Source organism: Vicugna pacos, chromosome 17, assembly GCF_048564905.1.
Source record: "Vicugna pacos chromosome 17, VicPac4, whole genome shotgun sequence".
NCBI classification, from domain to species: Eukaryota; Metazoa; Chordata; class Mammalia; order Artiodactyla; family Camelidae; genus Vicugna; species Vicugna pacos.
Window position 1 is genome coordinate 55,241,937 of NC_133003.1, and position 15,916 is coordinate 55,257,852.

Here is a 15,916-nt window from a genome sequence, read left to right on the forward strand (position 1 = left end):
CCAAACATCCCTCTGGAAGAATGCTCCACCGCTTGGGAGACACTGTACTCCATCAATCACTGGATTGTTTTCCCTTGAATACAGGACATCGAACTTGTTACCAAATTGTTTTAGTTTTGTCATTTGACAAAAAGTAACATTTAAGCCAAGGTTGTCAAGAAAAAGCTAGATTTATTGGACAGGGCAGAACATCTAGGCTGAGTAAACAGCAAATGCAAAGACTCTAAGGCAGGAATGGGTTTGACATAACTGAGGCACAGGAAGAAAGCCAGTGTGGTGGTGCACCATGAACCAGAGGGCAGTCAGGAGATGACAGGCGAGACGACCAGGCCTATGGTTGAGTGTCTCTCCTTGCTGGGGTTTCATTGACTCAGCGCACGTGCAGGGCTGTAAGTCAGGGTGAGCAAGTTGGCCCCGAGCTCACACACCCACCCACATGATGGACGCAGGATTCCTGCTCTGGCACAGATGACTTCAGGGTCCCTTTACTAGAAGCGCCTCCAGAACCCTTTGCAGTAGGAACCAAGGGACAGCTGTTTACAAAACTCATTTTAAAACTGGGTAGCAATAAGAAACCCAGTAGCATTTTTATTTAGTTTATGTGATATAAACTTTAAAAAATGGCCATTTTCCCTAAAGATGGTTTAATTTATTCACACTTTCAAAAGACTCAGACATCCACCCTCGATGAAGACAATTTACCTATTTTTAAGGTGGCCTGAGGGGGCTGGTGGAGACAATAAAGAATGGATTTAAGTCCTCCACCGGGGGCACCCTTGGGAGACCACAGGGAGACAGGGCGGTCCTGCGGTGCGCACACCACGTTGGGGTAACAAAACCTTGCAGCTTGGCACCCGCCGCTTCACGAAAGACAGGCGAGTTCTGTGCGGTGCCGGGCAACGGTGTACTTCGCATGCGCCGGGGGCGGGGCGGAGCCGGGGGCGGGGCGGAGCCGGGGGCGGGGCGGAGCCGAGCCGGGGGCGGGGCGGAGCCGAGCCGGGGGCGGGGCGGAGCCGAGCCGGGGGCGGGGCGGAGCCGGGCTCGCGGCCCTAACCCCAGTCAGCTCCGCCGCCGCCCGTGTGTGGTCCCTGCGCAGGCCCGGCCCGGCCGGGAGCTACACCGCGGCCCTGGCGCAGCCGCCGCCGCCGCCTTCGCGGACGCAGATGTCGCCGGGGCCGGTGAGGGGCGCCACCCCCAACCGCCGGCTCGGCAGTGTCCGCGGCGTGTCCGTGCTGTCCCCGCCGGGGCGCCGAGCCCGCCCGTCGGCCCCCGAGACCAGCCGCCTGTCCTCCGCGGCCCGTGAGGAGCTGCGGCGCCGCCTGCTGGGCCTCATCGAGGGCCACCGAGTGGTCATCTTCAGCAAGAGCTACTGTCCGCACAGCGCGCGGGTAGGCGGCAGGCCCCGGGCCGCTGGTCCGTCCCCGCCCGCCGTCCCGGCTCCGGGCCCGCGCCCGCGCCCGTCCGTTCCGCCCTCGCGTGCGGACCCGCTCCCGCAGGCGACACCGGCCGCGCGGTCGGGCCTCCGGCCTGCGGACCGGCCGGCGGGCGAGCCGCTGCCCTCCCCGGGCCGCGAGCCTGTCGGCGTGGGCGGGGGTCGGGGAGGAGGAGAGCCGCGGGGAGAGGCCGGAGCCGGGCCGAGCGGACGGTGTGCGGGGGTGGGGGGCGCGCGGGGCCGCTGGGGACCGACGGGGCGCGCGGGGCCGGGTGTCAGCCACGGAGTCCGAGACAGGCCCGCGTTGCCAGGACTGGCGGTGCGAGCCGTGCGCCGCGCAGTCGAGGCCGAGGACGCACGCGGGGCGGGGGCGGGACGTCGCGGCCGCGGTCCAGCCCCGCGCCAGGTCACGGCGTGTGGTCCAGCGCGTGACGCGTCTGGGGTCCCCGGTGAGGCTAGACTCCTGCGGGTGCCCCCGTGCCTCCCCGACCTCCTACTCCTCCCTCCCCGCGGGGAAACCTCTCCGGAATTGCTCGCTTCTCTTCCTAGTTTTACCAAATACTACACATCCTTGGACAGTTTTGTCCCTTCAGGCTTGCTTTGGTACCCTGTGTCAGTAGAATCTTGCGTTTGTATTCTGCACCTTTTCGTCAACAGTTAAGGTTCCGAGATTCATGTGTGTTAGTACCTGTAACTGGTTTGTTAATTCTCACTACTGTGCTGTTTCTGAGGACAGTCGTAACACAGTGTATCGGTTCTGGTTTTGTCGTGTTTTCCTCTTACAGACAATGCGGCTGTGCCTGTTCCGGCGTTGCTGGAAGGCAGAGGACACAGGATTTCTACCTTGACTAGGCGATGCCAAGGGTTTTGGGTTTTTCCACGGGGTCTTACCAGCGTGCCCTCGCACTGGGGTGTGTTGACAGTTCCCCTTGCTCTGCATCCCTGGCAACCGTGGATATATTTGATTTAGCCATTCTGGCAGTAAGGAAATGGTATTTCAACGTGGTTTTAGTTTTGCATTTCCCCAGTGAAGGTGAAGATCTCTGTGTGTTTACAGGTCCATTTGAGTTTCCTCTTCTGCAGAAGTTCAGGGGTTTTGCTTATTTCTCTATTAGATTGTTTTATTTTTATTTTTGGCATTGAATTGTAGGCTTTCTTTATATATTTTGGATACTAATCCTTTGGTTATATGTATTGGAAAATCCCAGATCTGGCTTTCTTGTCACTCTCCTTATGGGATCATTTGGTTAACTGAAGTTTGGAAGTTTAATGTAGTTGATTCTGTCACTCTTTTTCTTTTCTGGTTTGTGCTTTTTGCGTCTTATTTCAGAAGTCTGTGTCTACTCGGAGGTCGTAAATACCCTCTCCTGTTCTAGTTCCTGAAGGTTTGCCCGTGCGCTTTTCACACTCCCCAGCTTTGTTCCCCCTGGACTTGGAGCTGACATCCTGCTTCCTGTCTCTACGAATCTGACCGCTCTAGGGACCTCATATAAATGTGCAGTATGTGTCCTTTTGTGACCGGCTTGTTTCATTTAGCCTGTTGTCCTCAAGGTTCATCCACGTTGTTGCGTGTGTCAGAGTTGCCTCTCTTTTCAAGGCTGAATAATATTCCATTGTGTGAATGGGCCCGATTTAGTTTATCCTTCCTCTGTTGATGAACACTTGGGTCGTTTCCGTCTTTTGGCTGTTGTGAATATTGCTTGTGGGAATGTGGATGTACAAGTACCTGTTTGAGTTTCTTCTTTCAGTTCTTTTGGGTGTGTACCCAGAGGTGGCATTGCTGGCTCATATGACGTTTCTATGTGTTTTTAATTTTTTGAGGAATGACCATGCTGTTTTCCGTAGTGGCCACACTGTTTTTCATTCCCACCAACAGTGCCCAGAGGTTTCAGTTTCTTCACATCCTTGCCAACACTTGCTATTCTCTGGTTTTTTGTATTTTTGTTTTGGTAGTAGTTATCCTAGTGGATGTGAGGCGGTGTCATTGGGTGTGAGCTGCACGTCCCTGATGATTAGAGATGTCTCTGTGCGTGCGTCCTCGGCTGTGTGACACTCCAGTTCAGACCGACCGTGAGACGCCATTGGGGGGCTTTTGGTTTTATCCATTGTGCTTTCCCACAATCCCACAATTCCCAGTTGGTCCCTTTCTGTAGTCCTTTCTTGTCATTGATCTCTTCTCCTGGATGAGACTCTGTTGGACCTCCTCCACCTCCTGAGGGATGGTGTCTTCAGTCCCTCAGACACACTCACACGTGTGGCTACTTTGCTGACTCAGCGTGGTGTCTGGGAGCCCTCAGAGGCAGGTCTGCAGACTGCTTTACCCCTGTGTATCACTCTCCTGTTTCTTTGTCTGTCTGGTCATTTTGTGGACACCTGGGCAGTTGAGGCTCCAGGTACTGGGCCCTCCTCCTCTGTGGCTTGTTTTTGTTTGCTCGTTTCTCTCTTTTCAGTGAGTTGGCTGGATTGTGGAGGGGAAGTTTGTTTGTACCTGAAGATGAACCTCTGACGGTCCTCAGAGGGTCTGCATAGCCTCTCTGGGGTGACAGGCGCTAGCTGGGCTCTGTCAGGACCTTGCCCGGCGCTAGGCCCCACTCACTGCGGGCCGGTTGCTCTGTTGCTCTGACAGCGCCTGAGGTGTGCACTGTTCCATGCCTCGATCCGGTTAAACCTGGGCCCCTTTGCAGAGGCAGTTTTTGAGGCAAATTTGTGGTTTGCTCTGACCCTAGAAGGATTGTGCTTCGGTACGTCTTTCCTGGCTCTCTGATAAACCAGCTGGCTCCCGGTTTAGCTTGTTGCTGGGATGGGCCTTCCAGCCTCCTCTTAACTGCTCACCACTGAAACCCCCATTGTTTTCAGGGCACTTGAACTTCCCACAGTCTGTTTCAAATACCATCAGCTCCTTTGGGTGGAGTTTTGGAGTTCTCTGCTCTTACGGTTTACCTGCTGCCCTGGCCTTGCTCCAGCTCTGGGGCTGGGGGCAGTGACCCCTTGCTCTTGGAGTGACATCCCTGCTTATGAGCAGACTCTGGCTGGGACCTTAGCCTCCGGTTTTCTGGACTTCTCTCCCAGCCTAGACCCTCGCCCTGCGAGTGGGCCGGGGCCGGGGTGGTCAGGGCCCTGGTATTTGCGCCTGCGGTAGAGGCTCTGATTTATGGGTGGGGGTGGGTGGAGGAAGGCGGCTTTTCCCTCAGAGCTGTGGGGACGCTGAGAAATGTTGGTGGCCTGTCCCCGTGGGGCCGCACTGCCCTGGGCAGAGAAGGGAAGGTGCTCACACTGTCCCTGCTCTGACCAGTGTTGAGCAGAGCCGGTAGGGTAAGTGTGTCCTTAGACGCTAGGTGCCCTCAGTTCCCAGAGACTTTAAATGACTGGTTTTGAAAAGCTTTCACCAGTTGCCAGGGAGGTCTGTCGAGCGCCTAGTGCCTCCATCCTCTGGACTCTACCTTGAGGGCCTTGGGCCTCACAGAGTTCGAGTAGGTGTGAAAGTGGGCTCTAAAGGACATCTCTGCCTGCAGGTTAAAGAGCAGGGGGGGACACCCCTGGATGCAGGAGAACTCAGGTTGTAACGAAGTTCCAGTAGCAGGGATTGCTGGCTCCAGGTGGCAGCTGTGGGGAACTGAAGATGAGCTAGGTTAGCACAGAGGCTTGTTGAGACTCGGTAAGTGAGTGGGTGGGTGGGAGTCGGTGTGGGTAGGAAGAGGGTGCAGGAGCGGGAGGCTTCAGAGTGACTCGCATCAGTGTTTGGCAGGTTCGCACCCAGGCCCGATTTCACGTGTCTGACAAGTTATCCTGGAGACACCCTGCTGCTGGTCCTCTGTCCCCTGCTTGGGTAGCAAGGACCTAGGGCTTCGTGTCCGGCAGCTGGTGAATGAGGACAGGGTGGAATTGTCAGCTTCCTCGTCTGTTTCCCTGCAGCGTGGGTAAAGGGCAGGGGTCGTGTCTTGTTCATTGTCACGTCCTGAGTGTGTGGAACAATGGACGACCCACAGCAGGTGTTGGATGGATAACTATTTGTTGAATGGTTTAATGACGATCGAAAGAAAATGCAGAAAGAGAAAAAGGAATGTGGAAAAAGGTGAGTTGTACTTGGGAGGTGCCTGTGGACACCCAGGGGGAGAAATGTTGCCTGTCTTGAGTTCAGAAAAGGGTCTTGGGCAAAAGTGACAGATTTGGAAGTCAGGGATGCAGACTGTGAAAGAAGGAAAGATGTGGGCTGGGGTGATTCTGGGAAGAGGCGAAGAGGGAGGGGAAGTGCTGACCAGCGCTTATGCTCCTGACCGACACCTGGTGGGTCGCCCCTGTTATGATGCCCGTGTCTCACAGCCACTCTGACTGAGTCTGGGAGTGAAACTCAGCTGTGCGTTTGTTGCAGGTTAAAGAACTCTTCTCTTCCTTGGGAGTTGAATGTAATATCTTGGAACTTGATCAAGTTGGTAAGTAGAATGATTTACATGCTGTTGTTTGTGTTGAAATCAGCAAAATGGACTTCTTTCTGTTTGCCTTGTTGAATTCAGTTTGCTCTTGTGTCTCTGGGTACGTGCACTGTTTTCATCCACATTCAACCACACAGAAAATGAACCTCTTACATGGAAAGAATTTGGTGTAGATATTTTGTTTATATGTTTGTTTCTTTGTATTTGGGGAGAGGGAATAGAAGGAAGATGTAGAAGCCTGGAAATACTTCAGGCATTTCACACGCATCTGCCAACTTTCTAGCAAAACCGAGGAAGCTGCAATCAGTGAAATGAATCTGCCCTGATTTCCTGATTGTATTGCCCGGACCCACGGCGGGGTGGGGGGGGGGGCAGCGCTCAGGGCTGGTTTCCAGCTGTCTGCTTTGATTTCTTGTCGTCTGAGCCCTTTATACATGCAGGGGTTCTGCAGGGCGGGGCCATCGTGGAAAGGACACCGATCTCGTCTTCACGGGACCTCACCTCCATTAGCCAAGTCTTTAATGAGAAAAATGTTCTTGCCTTTCTGAGACTTTTTTAAAGAATATACCGAGTAGGAAGTCTCAAGTAGTTGTGGTCCCGTTTTATTTTTAGGGATGGAGGATACATTTTGGGCTATGACCGTAAAGATTTTTCTAATGTAATTGTAGGAAATGTTTTCTGAATTATTACTGTTGAAGCAGACTTTTCTTATATTTGCTCTTTAAAGAGGATTCCTACGTGTTTCGGCCTCATTATTGAAGTATAAACCAAAATTAATTTAGAAGCGTTCATCTTAAAAGGAGTCAGTAGACTGGTCTGTGTTCTTTAAGGTTTCCTCTGAACACCTGGGCGTCCCCTCGAGTCCTCATTGAGTGAACTTGTGTCTGTCACGTGCTAACCCTTGTGGATGTGCACCTGCGAGCATCTGCATGTCCTAACGCCCCAGTTCAGCTCACGAAGGTTGGATCCTTTTCAGTGTCTTTACGTATTTAATCTTCTTCCATAGACAACGGGGCCAGCGTTCAGGAAGTGCTGTCGGAGATCACTCATCAGAACACCGTGCCCAACATCTTTGTGAATAAAGTGCACGTGGGTGGGTGTGACCGGACTTTCCAGGTGATCATAGTGTCATGTGTTCTTGAATGCTGCGTGTTCAATTTTTGTTTTTAAAAAATATTTAAAAGGGAAGGAAATAGTTTTTAAAAGTCTATTCATTTGTCTCTTGGAGCTCATAAAATCAAAAGTGTGTGGGATGATTATCAGATAATCTTGATGCTTTAAGGGAAGTTAGCTTTTCTACCAAGGCAAACTTCAGAAGCTGAGGAGAAGGTTTTGCGTGAGGTTGCAGGACATGCAGAGGGGCCGTCCTGCGCTGTCCTCTGACGGGAACGGGAACAAGGCTGCTTTCCTCCTGAAGGTTTGGGGGAGTTGGTGAGGGGGGTCAGCCGACACTGTCCAGGGTGTGTGGGGCTCCTGCCAAGGCTGCTGACCCTGCGAGCTTTGCAAAGCTGTGACCTCCTGATCCCTGGAGTACAGAAATGAGCAGCAGCCGTTCAGGTAAGTAGAGACAGATAAGAGTTGGTATTTATGAAATAATGTCCTTATTTTAACTAGTTATTTTCTTTTATTAAAAGTCTGCTCTTGTATCCTACCCTTTATGTATGTATGCAAATGGAGGTCATCAGGGGCGGATCAAATACTCACACTTAGATTTTAATTAAGAATCATATCATTGTTGGGAGAAAGGATTGCCCACACTGTGGGTCCATCCGCGGTCAGTCAGCTTTGGCACCTGGAGACGGACTGTCTGCTTTATCAGTCCTGGGGGCTGAGCACCACGGTCACAGCCCTGAGCACCCTCGCAGGTGCTGGTCTTGCGAGTCCCCGCCTGGAACGCGCTGTCGCAGGTGGGCGTGGGCTGCGCAGATGCCAGTTCCACTTCGAGACCGAAGGCATTACCTTGGGCAGAGCTGTTTCAGAGGCAGTTTCCCCAAGGGCACCTGAGGGTGAGGAGGCCGCTGGCCTCCGGGGACCACCTGGATCTGCTAGTCTGGGGTCTGGGGCGCTCCAACTGCACCCCCAGGACCACCGGGCCTGAAGCCACTGAGACGGGCCTGTGGCTGACTCCATGCAGATGTGGGGCCTCCAGCCGCATCTGACCACAAGGAGGGCCGAGCAGGGGGACCGGGACCAGCCTACTGACCCTTCCCCAGAGAAAAGACAAAGGTTAGTGTTGTGTAGGAAGTTCACAGCGAGCTGCAACGTTTAGGTCCGTTTATGAGAAACAAGGGAAAAATTCAAAGTGCACATCCTGCTGACGATGCCCGAGAATTGTTTTCAAAGTAGAGACTCGCGCGGGAGAACCGAGTGGGAAGGTCTGCGAAGTGGCACTGGGCTGTCGAACTGGACTTGGTTGTAGTATTTTGACGATTGAGCTTTGAGCTCAGAAATGAGCTCGTCTGACGCGGACGCGAGGCTGTGGCCTCTCCGTCGTGTGACACAAGCCTCGCGGTCAGGTAACAGCAGAAACGTGTGCTCTGGCGTCTGTTGCAACTAGTTGAGCACCACCCAGATAAGTTCCCAGTTCCAGCTTACGTGAACTGTAGGCCAGTTGTTTCTATGGTTCTGTGAAAGAATGTATGCTGATTAAGCACAGGGTGCAAAGAGACGTTTCAAAGCAGTCATTGTGCTCTCTCTGGGACTGACCCTCAGGCACATCAGAGCGGCTTACTGCAGAAGCTCCTTCAGGAAGACCCAGCCTATGACTATGACCTCATTGTCATTGGCGGTGGCTCTGGCGGCCTTGCGTGTGCGCAGGTAGGAAGGAGGTGAAAGCCGGAGGTAGCTTTCCTGACGGGACAGTCGGAGCTCTTGTTGTAATAGCTGGTTTCGCCAAGAGGAGAGACTGTCACAGCGGTCTTTTCCTTTAGGGGCGGGACAGGCTGGGGGAGTGTCGGGAAAACTTCCACGTGGCCTTTTCCGTAGGAAGCTGCCGTTCTGGGGAGGAAGGTTATGGTGCTGGACTTCGTGGCCCCGTCACCGCAGGGCACGTCGTGGGGTAAGCGCGCTCCCTGTTGCTTTGATAGCTGGCTCAGCCTCAGAAGTGTAGCCAGCCTATTTCTGGCGCGAGGAGACTGAACCTCAGGTCACATTGTTAACCAGAGAAGTTGGGAAGATAATTTGAAAGTAATTAAGGGAGATTTTGCAAAAAGAAGAGATCCCACTACCGCAGTACTCCAGCACTTCTGCCAGAGCAACGCTGGCGCACACGTCAGTATTTTCACAGCTGTGGTCACGGGGGTGCCGCGTCCCGCTCACCTAAGTTGGCCCTGATGCCTCTCTGTGTTCCTGCATCAGTGGCTGCAGTTGGTCAGTCGGGTTGTTGTGTGTGGTCCCAGCGGCTGAGCTCCCGCCCTGGGACTCTGCTGTGGACCGAGTTGCTCACCTGCCCGTGTTCTTTTCACTGCAGAAGAGGATGCATCGGTTTTGTGCTGGGTATCTCCTGCCCTCCCTGCGCTCCCAGAAGGCTGACGAGTTGAGGGGTGTGCCCTCTGGCTTCTGCTCGAGCGGGGCCGTCAGGGTGCTGGGAGGGGCGTGAGTGGGGTCATATCCCCCGGGGAGACCTGCCTCGGTGGGCGGCGCTCCCCGGGCCCTGGCCCCTCTCATGGGGCTGGGACGGCCCCCTCGCCCGCCTGCTCCTCCTGCCACCCCTGCAATGATCCCTGCGGACTGTGCTCACCTGTCTGCCACCTGGTTCCTGCCAGAACCCCTACAAAGCTGAAAGTTGCTTTTGAAAGTTCAAAACTTACTCAAAAAAATGTAGCCTGGCATTTGATTTTTCCCATAATTTCTGTGGGGTTTGTCCACTCGTCTTTTTTCCCTCCCCCGTCCTCCTCCCTCCTGCCCAGAATCAGCCCGTTTAGCCTGATCACCTGGGAGCCTGTGATCTGGGAGGGTCTCTTCTCTCGTGCCAGGTTGTTGGAGATTTGGGTGGATGTTACCCGGCAGCCGGCGGCGGCCCTGCCGTCTCAGGGGAGTGGGGGCAATGGAAGTGAAGGCTGAAGCCGCAGTCCTGGCCTCATTAGTCTGACCTGGTCCTGATCCCTTGCAGGTCAGACCTGAGTGAGAGACTGGGACTCTGTCCCCGGAAGGCTGTTCACGTGTGCGCCCGCGTTCAGCCTGGCCTGGTGCCTCCCTCCTGGACCCGGGTCAGCAAGTTCGGTGAATCTTGTTGTGGGGGTTATGCGGACCCACAGCCGCTCGAGCTTGTCATTTCTGTGTTTTAGTAACACCCACTCTGCACGTGTGTAAAACCACACACACATGCACACACAGTGTTGAGACTCTTCCTCTTCCCCAGGCCTTGGTGGGACTTGTGTGAATGTCGGCTGTGTCCCGAAGAAGCTGATGCACCAGGCCGCCCTCCTGGGACAGGCGCTGACCGACTCGAGGAGGTTTGGCTGGGAGTTCAGTCAACAAGGTGGGTGATGGTGCATAAAATGCCGATCTGGAGAAAAGAAGGAAGGCTGGGTTTCTCGGAAACACCTGCTGGCTTATTTGCATAGCTGAGTTTGAAATTAGTCTAATAAGCTCTCATTGGGGGCCCTGTGTGCCAGCTGGTCCCCGAGCACCCACGGGTGTGGGTTCCAGCCCCTCACGGCCTGAGCCCTGGGGAGGGAGCCGTGGCCGCCACGCCGTCCTGAACCCCAGCAGGATCCGAGAGGGAGGAGTCCCTGTTCTCAGGTTTCTTTCAGGCACAAAGAAACAAGAGGAGCGAGCAACACTGTGTGGATTTGTCTGTTGCTGTGAGGACTTTGGTTTTTTTTTTCTATCAGCATTTATGTGGCTTTGGTTAATGAAAGACAGAAAACAAAGTCACCAATAAACACCCTCTGGCGAGGCCCTGAGAGTGCAGAGGTGAGGACCCGCTCACTGCTGCCCTGGAGCAGCGAGGGGGGACTCAGTGCCCTGTCATTCGTGCTGAGGTTTTGAGCATCTACCTGGGGCCACTTGGGATCCCTGAGGAGCGGAGGTGACCCCTGAGCTGCATCTCGAAGGTCGCAGAGAAGTAGGACACTCGAGACAGGAGCAGCGGACCCACCCTGTGGAGATGCGGGGAACGGCAGGCAGTGTTGGGGGAGCCGAGGCTCTAGTGCCGCCTGAAGGGCTTAACATTGACCCCAAGGCCAGTGAGAGGAAGGAAGAAGGCTGGGGGTGGGGGTCCAGGGACAAGGAGGGAGGTGGGCACAGCTGCGTCACCGGCGCAGGGACAAGGCCTGAGAGGCCGGGTGGATTTAGAGGGTTTAAGGCGGCTCATACGGGCACAGGTGATTATGTCGTCAGAAGAATGTGTGGACTTTTTAAAAAAATTACAGTGACTTGTCTCCTCCCCCAGGGATTGTGACCCAGTGGATCCAGTGTGCTGATTCTGTGGGGCAGGGCAGTCGTGGAAGGGAGGGAGGGAGGGGCTGGGTGAAACGACTGGGTTTGGGGGAGCCCAGCACAGTGGGTTCCCTGTGGACATGTGTCCGCAGACGGTCAGCTCCACGGGGGCTTATGGTCAGACTGCAGTGTCAGCTGGTTGTAGACAAACTGAGGCCCCCGCACTGGGCAGTTTAACTTCCGGGGAGGTCCCTGGGGAGCATCCTGGTGGGGTGGGGTGTCTGGGTGGTTTTGGCTGGAGAGAGGCCTGGAGCAGCCTGGCCGTGGAGCCTTGGCGTGAGGGAGGGTGCAGGTGTCAGCAGCCGCTGCGACAGCCCGGAGCATCTGGGGGACAAGGCAGAGAACAGACACAGCCTCAGCTGCGCTCGTGCCCGAGGGGGCGGGCAGGAAGCAGGGTGGTGTGGGGGCGGGATCTGGGGCCTAGGGAGTCGAGGAAGAGGACTGACGAGTGAAACGCTGCGTGCAGTCTGGACGGAATGGGGTTGGAACGAGGTGCATTTGGCTGGTAGGTGGCTGAGTCTCTTCAGCATTAAAGATGCTCACTCCCTGTTTCTGAAGTGATGGGAAGGACGCGTGGGCACCCCTGCAGGGGGAGAGGCCCTCCGTCCGCACCAGCCTTGCCCAGGCCGCGCTGCGGGGAGGGGCCAGTCAGTGTTCCCGAACTCTCCTTGTGCCTCGTGTCTCTGATAAACCAGTTCCCTCGAGTGGGTGAAGTCCCGCGTTGGCTTCCTGAAGTTCCCCGTGTGCAGAAGACTTGTGAGTTAATTTTGCGGTGCGGTTCTGGGGTGCCTGGCCTGCCGCCACATGGCCTTTGGGGCTCAGTGGCAGCCGGGAGAGTCTGAGAGGCTGGAGGAGGGAAGGGGCAGCGAGACCTTGTCCCGGGAGGCCCTGTGGACGCTGTCACCCATGATGCGAGGGCACAGGTGTAAGTGTAGGGCGCCCACAGGGTGTCGGGATAGAGCTTGCAGGTGGCATCAGCGGCCCCAGAGGCAGGGCAGTGTGCAAAGAAACAGCGTGTAAGTGTAAAACAGACGCAGACTACGACTCAGACGTGAGGCCACCTCGAGTGGGCCGGACTCAGGCTGGGCGAGCAGCAGAGTTCTTCCACATGTGTTGACGGGACACACGCCTAAAACCAAAGGAGAGAACTGTTGAAAATACAGGAATTTTCCGTTTTTAAACCGGAAGATTTTTGGTAGATGGGAAAAGACAGGCCAGGGAAACGCAAACTAAAACGATGGTGTTGGCAGCAGAGAGGCGGAGTGAGCAACTGCCAGATGAGACCCAAGAGTCAGCCAAGTCGCACCCGCCCCGAGGAGAACCGGTAACAAAGTTGGGAGTATATTTGAAAATACAAATAAAGCAGGCAGCTCTTTGGCAAATCTGGTCAAGAATCTCCTCTAACTGGGGGGGGGGGGGGATTCTAACAAGCACACGTTAGGTGTGAGGAGAGGAGCCTAACCACAGACAGAAGAGATCACACCAGACCAGTGGTGAGAATTTTAAATCTCAGTGAAGAGCATCTCCTGGGAAAATGAATGACTAGAATTGACCTGAGTCATCAAAGAAAACCCCAAGATGCCACAAATTTACAAGTAAATTCTTTCAAATCTTCAAGGAACAGATACTGTCTCTATAATTTAAACTGTTGTAGACCTTAGAAAAAGGAAAAAAATTCATTTTTTTAGTTGACATATGATACAGAAAGATAGTGTAAAAATGGAAAACTAAGGCCCACAGATGTGCCAAAACTCTAGAAGAACCATCAGCCAGCCCCGTCCAGGGTGTCCTGAGAGCCCCGTGACCGCCGGGGGCATACCTGGGGAGGCGAGGAGTCCACGTGAGGGGCCATTGTAGGATCTTGGAAAACCACACAGCGGCCCACCTGGACTTCAGCTCCAGGGGCATTCAGGGAAATCTCACATCCGTTCTTGCTTTTAAAAAAAGGTGAAATAAACAAAGAAACTGATGCTTCCTGTACATGACCAAGAAAACCTAGAAGCAGGTATCCAACGGGGAAGAGCTTACGGTGTTTGCATTGAAGTTGGGAGTCAGGGCTGTGAGTGCCACCCTGACGTGGTGCTGCTGGTGGCAGGTGCACACGTCTGAGGAGGAGGAGGAGGAGGAGGAGGAGGAGGAGGAGGAATGAGACACCGGATGCCTGGGTGCACGGGAGCTTGTGGGGTTGGTAGGTCGTGCACAAGATGAGTATGCAAAAAACAACAGCTTTCTTATGTACCAGCAGTAATAAATTTACAATGGAAAACTGCAACAGAAATAACTTGAGGTGTACACAATATACAAGGAAAATACAAAAGAGAACAAAAACACTGCAATTTTGGAAGGGATGTTTCCATATTGTGAAGACATTATCTCAGCATTAATTGGTAAAGTTTATGTAAGTGCAGGAAAAATAGAAAAATATCAAAAATGTTTTCTTTTTGGAACTTGACATTGAACTTCATATTGAAAAAGAAATGTGTGAGGGAAGCTGTGTTGCTTTGAGAAAGTGCTGAGCGCAGGGCTTCCCTCAGTATTCAGGAAGGCGGTGCTATGTTGCAGGACTGGGCAGATCAGTGAAACAGGGGCGCTTCCAAAATGCTGGTGGGGTCCTGAGGTGCGGCCTCGTCTTGGAACTTCTGGCACAGAGTGTCTTCCACGAGAACCGGAAACGAAAGGGCACGTGAAGTGTGGATTTAGCCACAGGGTGCCCAAGGTCCTCGGGGTCCACGGTCTTTAGGGGCTGGAAGAGTGCTGTCTGGGGGGTGGGAGGAGGTGTCTGAGGGCAAGAGGGCCGTGGGGGCATCACTGCTGGGCGGCACCCCCGGGCCCTGGGTGTGAGCGGGGACACATGCGAACCAGGCGACGTCCTAGGAAGAGGCATGACATGCATCTGGGCCGTGTGGCCTCGATCCTTCCCTGCACGCGTCCCAGCCAGCGGCTGTCTTGCCGGTGCAGGCTGCTCACCACCTTCTGTTCACGTCTCGCTGTGAACGCGGTACAGACGGAGCATGGCTCGTGTGTTAGGTGTTGCTTGGGGTGAACGCACAGTCCCCTCACCTTCCGCCCTGCTTTCTCCCCAGTGAAGCACAACTGGGGGACCCTGACCGAGGCCGTGCAGACCCACGTCGGCTCCCTGAACTGGGGCTGCAGGCTGTCGCTGAGGGAGAAGGCTGTGGCCTACGTCAACGCCCACGGAGAGTTTGTGGAGCACCATAAGGTCAAGGTCTGTGGGGGCCTGTCCCGCTGGCCGCCGTCCTCCCCTCTGCTTGTGCTGGCCCCACGCTGCTCCCGCTTCCCTGGCGACAGGGAAGAAATGGCCCTTGAGAGAACCCTCGGTTTTCAGTTATTGTTTGCCTTTTGGCTTTGTTAGCTTTGTTGGGGAAAACGCTCAGCTGTCCAAAGGTCGAAAGTCTAAACAGGTCAAAATTTTACCCATCTAATTTTTTTGAAAAATGAAACCTTAACTAGAACTCGAATATATGTTATTCATAAAAGAACTAGTATTGGAGGGTTTTAAATGCATATTTTGCTTAATTTACCCTTTAATTAAATTATGGTCAGAATTATTTAAGAAAGTAATATCTGACTTACTGTATTTTATATAGTTTGTATTTGTAATATTGTGTATTGTAAGACTGATGTGTGGAAAGTGAACACAGATATTTAAAGTCAGGATCAGGAAGACAGTCAGATGTCACCCTCAGCGTCCAGTTGACCTTTGCCCTCTGCTTTGCTAGCATGGGGTGTGGACAGGTTCCGGGTCACTTTGTGGTCATTCGTCACCTGTTGTCTCTAGAAAGGTCTCAGCTGGTCCCTGAAAGCTGGGAAAGTGCGTGGCCACGTGGAACAGGGAGGGAGTCTCAGCCGGGCGCTGGATTCTCAGGTTGTGCAGGGCCTGCCCCTCCCGTTTGCGCTCAGGACGCCCCCTCCAGCCTGGCTGGTCTGCCGGGCGCCTCCTCCAGGCAGCCCTCCCTCCATCCACTGTTCAGACCACCCATCGGTTCTTAATTCTTAATGAAACTGTGATTGTGATTTGCCTGTGTCATTGAAAATAAACAGCAAGGACCAACCTTTGTAGATTCCTCAGGGCCCAGATTTTCATGCTAGCGTGTAAGGGTCTGCACGTTTGGCGCCAACCTGTGTCTGACTTCGCCTGTGGCTGGTGCCCCTTTTCCCTGTCACTTCCTGGCATTCATGTTCCTCAGACGCCACTTTGCCCGCCTTCCCGCACGGCGGCTCCCAACCGCAGCCAGGCCCCGCTGCTCCCCGCCCATCCTGCTGACCGGTGTTTTCCGTGTGGGAGGTATTGCACGCGTCACTGCCTTTGCACCTGTGTTCCTGCTGATGGGAGTCTCCAAAGGGTAGCAACTAGTGTGCCCTGGGTGTCAGAATCTCCGGTGGTTGTTGAAAAGTGAAGTTTACTCTTCTGTTTTCAAGGCGACCAATGGAAAAGGACAGAAAACGTGTTATACTGCTGCCAAATTTGTCATAGCAACAGGGGAGAGGCCGCGGTATTTGGGAATCCAGGGAGATAAAGAATACTGCATTACGAGGTGAGATCAACCATGAGCTGTATGGTGTTTACGTGTCTCCCCGTCTCATTTCACAG

The 15,916-nt window shown here is 54.1% G+C and overlaps 1 protein-coding gene across 5 annotated transcripts in view; it reads left to right on the forward strand.

Annotated features, from left to right (window-relative positions):
* The first annotated feature begins 1,033 nt into the window (after window positions 1-1,033).
* Window positions 1,034-15,916, forward strand: part of TXNRD3 (thioredoxin reductase 3) — a 34,923-nt gene continuing 20,040 nt past the window's right edge. For 2 of the 5 annotated variants that reach the window (XR_012060827.1, XM_072942016.1), the window contains exons 1-8: window positions 1,034-1,388; window positions 5,802-5,862; window positions 6,869-6,978; window positions 8,575-8,679; window positions 8,848-8,920; window positions 10,223-10,342; window positions 14,388-14,530; window positions 15,745-15,860. Coding sequence is in view for 4 of the 5 variants with exons in the window: in XM_072942016.1 (XP_072798117.1) it covers window positions 1,164-1,388; window positions 5,802-5,862; window positions 6,869-6,978; window positions 8,575-8,679; window positions 8,848-8,920; window positions 10,223-10,342; window positions 14,388-14,530; window positions 15,745-15,860 (953 nt within the window). In the remaining variant the exon portion in view is untranslated. Of the gene's footprint in view, window positions 1,389-5,159; window positions 5,505-5,801; window positions 5,863-6,868; window positions 6,979-7,036; window positions 7,420-8,574; window positions 8,680-8,847; window positions 8,921-10,222; window positions 10,343-14,387; window positions 14,531-15,744; window positions 15,861-15,916 lie in introns of those variants that run through there. The other 3 variants (XM_031676352.2, XM_072942017.1, XM_072942018.1) reach the window with 3 other exon arrangements.